Source organism: Lolium rigidum, chromosome 7 (assembly GCF_022539505.1).
Source record: "Lolium rigidum isolate FL_2022 chromosome 7, APGP_CSIRO_Lrig_0.1, whole genome shotgun sequence".
NCBI lineage: Eukaryota > Viridiplantae > Streptophyta > Magnoliopsida > Poales > Poaceae > Lolium > Lolium rigidum.
This window is the reverse complement of record NC_061514.1, coordinates 320,413,134-320,421,286: the sequence shown is the minus strand read 5'-3', so window position 1 is coordinate 320,421,286 and position 8,153 is coordinate 320,413,134. Positions and strand designations below refer to the sequence as shown.

The following is an 8,153-nucleotide window of genomic DNA, read 5'->3' as shown; positions in this document are numbered from 1 at the left end:
GACCAACGCCGGCGATACAACGACGATGATGAAAGAGATCGTCTGGCTAGGGACGCCAGGAGACACCGTCGGCATGATCGCGACGAGGAGCGATATGAGCGCCACGCCAAGGAAAAGTCGAGAGAACAAGACGACGTGGATAGGCACTGGGACTACCCCTTCTTCAGACACTGCTGGGATTCAGGAATGAGCCGATTGCCTACAATCGGCAACCGCCCGTAATGTAAACAAAAGAAGAAGGATGCAGACTAACGTGTCCGTGTTCAAACGTCTAGGGCCTCTCCCGCCTCGGAACAAGCATGCCGAGTCCGCTCGGGTGGAAGATCTCGAGGAACTAGAGGACGATGATGAAGAAGAAGACAAGTATCATCGGCCAAGGTGGTGCCCCGATGGGCTCAGCCGTTCCCAAAAGCGAAGGGTTCGGCGACTACGTGGGTTGGAGGAAGCCGAAAGGTTATACCTGCACACGTTGAGGAAGGCGCGGCCTGATCCGGCCGCTATAATTCAGCGAACCCCGGACGAAGAAGGTCGGCCACAAAGGAAAGAGTGGCGCCCTGGACAAAAGAAAGCCGATGATGAGACATCGGGCTGGCACAAACATGGTGTTCATCCTTCCAACGGAGTTTAGTGCTCCAGGATTAGACGAAGCACCTGTGGCACAACTTGACTGCGGCCCACGGCCGGTCATCTTTGAGAAGCCACGAGAAAGCAGCTACAGGCATCTTAAGGCCCTGTACTTGCGAGGTTACATCAATGGGCAGCCTGTCAACAAGATGTTGGTGGACACCGGAGCGGCAGTCCACATTATGCCATACTCCATGCTACGTCGGTTGGGACGCTCTAGCTCGGATCTGATCAAGACCAATGTGACACTGAGCGATTTCAACGGCCAAGTATCCGACGCACAAGGTGTTCTGAACGTGGATCTGACCGTAGGAAGGAAAACCGTCCCTACGACGTTCTTTATTGTCGACAGCAAGAGCGCCTACGCTGTCCTACTAGGGAGAGATTGGATCCACGCCAATCGTTGCATTCCATCCACGATGCACCAATGCCTAATACAAGTGGGATGGAGATGAAGTAGAAGTCGTCCACGCAGATGATTCAGCCGAGATTTCAACGGCCGGCATGAATGTTTGGGAGACATCGAGGCCAAGAGCCACTTTCAGGCATCAATTTGGACGATCGCGAGCGCATCGACGTGACAAAGGACGGGGTTAGGCTGGTTTTATCCACCGGCCCGACCGTGTAACAAGAGCAACATCTATGGACAAACATGGCGATGCCGATCCATGTGATCGGCCCCAAGGATCTATGGAGGAACATTGCACAACCTTCATCGAGCAAGCAACATGGAGGCCGATTCCAGCAATCGGCCAAAATTATCCTCACCATTCATTCTGCCTGGGTTCAACATCAATCTAATGGGCAATGGGTTTGCGTCGGCTGATGCGCTGGAAGAAATCCACACTGGTCCGAACAGAGCCGACGTTCACATATAGTGCCTTGGCTAACCACAGAGCCGATATCAGCAGTTACCTGGCAGAATCGGCTCGGGGGGCACCTAGTCAGATGAACATGTGCGATACATGTGCAGTGAAATATTGGGGGCCGATAGAAAAATCGGCCCGTAAAAAAAAATTCGCATGATATGCAGCCGATGCACGGACATCGACTTTAGAACTAAGGAACAAAGCCGATGCATAGCCATCGACTCTAGCAAAAATTTCATGGGATCTACCAGTTGCGTGTTCAAAACACAAGGACCTCCCAGCTACGTGTCAGAGGAGTTCTGTTTCTGAGCCGTTGTGTGATCATCTGCAATATCGACTTTCAACGGAAGGAAGGTGATCGGCTCTGGCTGACTCTGCGTGGTAGCTTTCTCTGCGTGTCCTCGTCACTGTTTCGCCTTGACTGAGACTCGGGGGGCAGCTGATCTGGTAGATGCTCTGTTTCTAGAAGCCGATTGGAGTATCATCGGCTGGTCCTGCGTCGCAACCTTCTTCAAGGATGGTGAGTTTTTGCAGAGGATGATCACCGGAGCTAGTGAGAGGAATTTAAGGACCCTCGTGAAGGCAAGGGTCTTCTATGTTATCCACCAGGTCTCAAAGTCATCAGTCGAAGAGTTGAAGGATAGATCGTGAGGGATTGATGCGTTGACATCGGCTTATTGAGCATTGACCAAGTTCACGATCACTCCGTAGTCAAAAAGATGAAGAGCGGATTACGAGGGACCGATGCGTGGCCATCGGTTCATTGAGCATCGGCTAAATTAGCTTAAAGGGAATCGGCTAAATTAGCTTAAAGGAAATCGGCAAAATCGAATTGGGGGAAATTCTTCATTGATAAACAGGATTTCTTACAAAGAAAGAGCCGATTGCTCAAAGAAGGAAGAACAAAAGAAGGGTCTGTTGACCGATCTACTACTACTAGGCCTACACTAGTAGATCCTAGTCTACGGGCCGTCGCTGCCCTCGTCGTCGTCCTCGGAGCTCTCATCGGCACTACTGCCGGTGGGCTCCTCGTCGCTGCTCCCGTAGCCCTCTACGGGAGCTTCATCCTCCTCGTTATCATCGCTGTCGTCGTCGTCCCGCCAGGTGCGGAGGCGTTTCGCCGGCGGGTAGCCCTCGAGGGAGTCGTCGTCGTCGTCTTCATCCTCCTCTTCTTCAGAAGAGGGGCAGCCGTCCCAGGGGAACAAGTCATCCTCGCTTTCCGATTCCAGTTCCCCATCGACGAGGAACTGGAGATCTTCATCTCCACTGGTCAAGGACTTGTCGTCCTCGGACCAGACGGAGGAGGCGTGGTCCTCCTGGTCCCATTCTTCTGGTGCGCGTATGTCCTCCGGCGTCGGCTCGCGGGAGGAGGAAGACCGATAGGAAAGACCGGAAGAGGAAGTGGAGGAAGAAGACATGCTGGCGCAGGAGGGTTTTTTGGGTGCTAATGCGAAGGGGATGAAGAAGCGAACTGTTTGGAACGGTTAAATAAAAGGGGATATAGTGGAGATTCAATGCTACAGCAGTTTCCGAGGAAGTGGTGCCCAACAAAAGAAAAAAAAATTGTCAGGCCACGCGGAGAAGTGGAGGAGGCAAGGCATCATGGTGAAGGATACTACGGCGGTTTTTGCTCTGCCACGACATGACCCGACGAAGGAAAAGCATAATGATTTTGGAAATGTCATTTCCAAAACCAGGGGGGCATGTGTTATCACCAGAATTTGACCGGATCAGAGGTGGGCCGCGATTGGAGATGGGCTTGAAGAATATGCATTGAAGAAATACATGAATCGGCCTTCCATACCAAGTTTGGGCTAGTTTGCCCGTGTATCTGTAACATAGTAGGATACGTGTCGTTTAGAAGTTAGAGTTTAACCCGTGCACGGTTAGGTGCACGCCTGAATTAGAAAGTCCCCGGACTATAAATATGTATCTAGGGTTTATGAAATAAACAACAATCACGTTCACCACGGACCAATCTAGGCGCATTGCCAACTCCCCGTCTCGAGGGTTTCTTCCGGGTAAGCACCATGCTGCCTAGATCGCATCTTGCGATCTAGGCGGCACACGTTTATTCGTCGTTCATGCGTTGCTCGTACTTGAAGCCTTTTTGATGGCGAGCAACGTAGTTATCATAGATGTTTTAGGGTTAGCATTGTTCATCATATCATATGCTATCGTCGTGCAACCCTTAGGCATCTAGCCGCCCTTACACCTATCTTGGGTGTAAGGGCGGCACCCCGCTTGATCATTATCTAGTAGATCCGATCCGTTATGATTGCTCCTTGTTCTTCAAGGATTAGTTTAATATCTGCATTGTTAGGCCTTACAAACGGGTCGAAGGATCCGAGTGGCGCGTAGGGTGTAGTTTGCTAGCCCTAGACGAGATGTTCCGAGGATCAACTTCGTGTTGGTTTTTAGACCTTGTCTAGGGTCGGTTTATGATCACCGTGCGTGGCCGCCAGGCTCGATCACGAGTAGGATGTTCCGATTATGCGGTGAAAACCCCAAATCGTAGTAGGTCGCTTTAGCTTTGTTTTGATCAAGCAGGACCACCATCTGATCGTACACCTCGTACGCATCATGGGTGGATCGGCTCTTTGAGCCGATTCACGGGACAACTTCGAGAGCCGATCGAGGCTCGTATTTAACGTTTACGTGTATGCCATGCGGGAAACTAAGCGAGGCATCATCCAACACCTTCCGACCGAGGTATAGGTCAGGTGGCACGCCCTTGCATCAGCATCGGACGTGCATGCCGAAGGCTTTGCGGGCCGTCGCTCGGAGGGACCAGGGCCAGCCGCAGTCCTGGGAGATTCCCGGCTCTACGGTGTTGCCCGTCGCTGCCCGCCGGTGGGTTTCTGACCGCAACAGGTGATTAGTTCAAGTATGGCAACAAAACCTTAGTATGAATGTGCCCATGATAGATATCAAACGAAAATTAAGAATATATTGCATTTGGTGTATTCCAGATCGATCGCATATTAGTTTGCTCCATCGTTAGATTATCTTAATCTCACATCTATAATTTCACCGAAATATACGCACAGAGGCTTAATCAACATAAACAAAGATGAATTTAACAGATTGTATATATGCTACCACTAAAGGTGCTAAGAGATAACTAATTATGTCGTACATATGACCACGACAAGTGCTACAAGACTGCACGAAGACCTGGGTTTACCCACGTCCAACCTCTCCGGAGAGTAAAAGGCTTACTTCCTGCTTATATGTATTCATTAGAGAGTTACAATGGGGTTAACGAGGGAGCTTCTCGGCAATGCCCACCATGAGTGGTTTAGGGTTGACGGAGCACGAGACATCAGATACCAAACGGGGAGAGAGATTTACCCAGGTTCGGGGCCCTCGATGAGGTAAAACCCTTACTTGCTACTTGTCTAATCTTGATTTATCGAATATATCGGGTTACAATGTGGTAGCCTATAGGCTGCTATGGTCGACTCACAGAGAGGCAAGGATTCTATAATTTGTACTCCAAGTTGTGGTGGTTCTATCTATTGTTGTTCTCTTGTTCGGCAGGCCTCCTCCTGGCCTTTATATAGGAGGTCAGGTCCCGAGAGTCCTATCCGAACTCGACTAGGTTACATTCAGATCTAATCTAATCTTTCTTTTATTGACGCCTTCTTGCCTTGTCCATCAAGAATCCATCTCCTGGTAGATCTCCTTCATTGCAATCGATGTATGGGCCCACCTTGGTCTTGGAAATCTTCACCCTAGTTGGGCCAGGGGAGGTAGAATATTTTCGGGTACCCGAAGGTAGGGCTGGAATTCGAGCCGAGCCGAGCCAGCTCGGCTCGACTCGCTAAAGCTCGGTCAACAATCGAGTTAGCTCGACTCGACTCGTTTAACAATCGAGTCTGGATTTAAAACTCGGCTCGACTCGCGAAGCTCGCGAGTAACTCACGAGTAGCTCGTTTAAAACTCTCAAATAGAACATGTACAATGCAAAATGCATTTTTCTCAAATATTTGGGCATAAATGATGAACAACAAGCATTAGAAATGGTACCAGAACAATATAAACCACAACAATCAATATATCATGAGATTAACATTGCAAAGTTGATAAATCACAAATATACTTGCTTATTTTGGTGGTCTTGGGCCTACTTCATTTTTACCGAGCTAAACGAGCTACTCGTGAGTTCGGTGAACTCGGCTCATTTAGCTTGAACTCGTTTAACAGAAAAATATGAAACTTGGCTTGGCTCGTTATACACCGAGTTCGAGTCGAGGCGAGTCGAGTCGCGAGCTACTCATTTAGCTCGTGAGTTTCGAGTTTTAATTCCAGGCCTACCCGAAGGGTAATGCTCACATCAGTAGCCCCCGAGTAACTAGCCGAACCAAAGCTTCGGGCAGGGACTACAATTGCCTTCATCCGAATATCTTTATCTGTCGAATAAAGTTGAATCTTCTCATTTGCTATGAGGTCGAAATTTATTGATATCGGGTGTGCGTCCAGCGCTCCCGATGGGAGTATCCCCCGAGACTAGGGACGGATGTTTGCAACTGTGCGTAGACTCAAGTTACTACTCGAAGAGTTATCTGTTGACGCGTTCTGAGCTTCCTTTATCATCAGATACTTTTATTATATCGGGTCTTCTAAGACTTTGGATGTGAAGTCATGCAATTTTGGTTGTACAAAAGGGATAAAAGCAACGAGCCCAGCCTTACTCGATAAATCGATGTTGGTTAACTGCCGATGGCAAAACAACGTTACCCTACACAGAATCAAGTCCTCGGGCTTGATCCTGGATTTTTCTAGAACCTTCGGGTCTGTTCTCTTTTGAATTCATCTGATTATTATTTCTTTCGCTATTTTATCGGGTGCACGTCCAGTGCTCCCGATGAGAGTAGCCCCCGATTCTAGCGACGGATGTTTGCAACCGTGCGTAGACTCAAGTCGAGTAGCCGAAAGTAATAGATTCATTCATATGTCAATTTTATTAGAATGTTTCGTCACAGGGAGCCAATAACCTCGATGAAATCATCAGTGACATGGCATCCGCGGCAGCTCGATTGACAGGACGTGACATAATGAGCCCACCCTATATATATTTGCGCGGTCAGTTAGGAAATGACTGATCCATGCGCGTTGACCGAGGTGTTTCCTCGATTCTCGTGCGTAGTGGGATAATGGATATACGGTGGGCCCATTAGATTTGGATGTTGCCTTCTACAACATCCAAATATTGGATATGGAAACACAAATCCTTCAGAAATCAGCCTATTTTGTGACCCTCTGCGACAGGGGCGAGCTAGAGGCAAAATTCATTGGGTTCAACTGTTGGTGTTGATCTATAATCTTCCAATAATTAGTAATATCACATATTATACAATGAAGTTTTGACTCATTTTATTGGGTTCAGATGAACACAAGTGCTATCTAGGAAGCCTGCCGTACTTCCCCCTCTAGCTAACAATCTTCCACGAGCAAATGTCACGCAAGAAGCTGAAGAGGTCTCTAGTCATCGTCGGCAAAATCACCTTCTAGGTGAATGTCGGTGAATCATTCATCGACTTTGATATGCCGAAGAAGGCATGGGCGGATTGGCAAAAGTTCTGGTTCTACATGAGGGAGGAGACCCCAACGAGCTAGATCCCAAATTTAGTTCCAATTCCATTGAGTTTTTTTGTAGATTTCTAGGAACCTTACACATCACAAGTAATCCAAAGTTAATGCATTCAAATTGAAGGAGATACATATTACATGGATACAATCTAATTATTGGTAGCCTCCCTTGTCCTTCTTGCTAAAGACAATCTTTAACATGATTTTTGAAATAAGACGACATTACGATAAAACTAGAGAAATACGAAAATGCAGGCATGCTCATACATATATGAGCTCAACATATTATTCCCTCTATTTATCTAGGACACTTGGCTAGGTTTAGACAGTGTCGTTATTCTTCTTCTTCTTGATGATCTCTTGAATTATAGCCCCGACAACATCAAGCTCCATTGGTTTGGGCAGAAATTCATCAGCGCCGACCCTCATGAACTCCTCTTCGGCATTATCGCCAACTGATACTCCAACAATCTTCACATGAATTTCTCCCAAAGCACGGATCTTCTCAATTGCCTGCCAAATAACACAAGAAGTACATTTTTAAGCAAACTATTCAGCAAAAATAAATAGCTATTTTTTCACATGGAAGAAATGGAAAACTAATACCTCAGGCCCGGACATTACGGGCATCTCCTTGTCACAAAAAATAATGTCAAACTTCTTCCCCTCGAGGAACATTTGCACTGCTTCTTTCCCATTCTTAGCCTTAGTAATCTCGCAGTGGAATTTACGCAGCATGGCAGAGAGAATCATGGTCTCAACAGCCGAATCCTCAACAATAAGTGCCTTAACCGGGGATCCTTCAACGTAGGATGTCATGATCGGCTAAACAAACTACAAAAGAATACATATATTTGTTATTTCCGATCCATGCAATGCATCTAAGGTGATAGTTATAGGGTATTCTCAATTAAAATAAACAAAAAATTCATAATCAAATTTAGTATCCCGAAACATTGTGCATGAATATCAAGTGAGCAAGTTTAGTTGCAAAATCATAAGAAATAATTCTTAAAAATAATCTAGAAGTTAAGCATGCACTTCAAGTACATATCAGTTAATGGA

General features: G+C 47.2%; 1 protein-coding gene across 1 annotated transcript; it reads right to left on the bottom strand.

The window, feature by feature from the left end:
• Positions 1–7,409: 7,409 nt before the first annotated feature.
• LOC124673259 (two-component response regulator ORR42-like) lies at positions 7,410–7,907 on the bottom strand. The gene is made up of 2 exons (XM_047209377.1): positions 7,695–7,907; positions 7,410–7,601 (listed from the first exon to the last, which is right to left on the bottom strand). The coding sequence occupies exons 1-2, from the start codon at positions 7,905–7,907 to the stop codon at positions 7,410–7,412; spliced, it is 405 nt and encodes a 134-aa protein (XP_047065333.1).
• Positions 7,908–8,153: the final 246 nt, after the last annotated feature.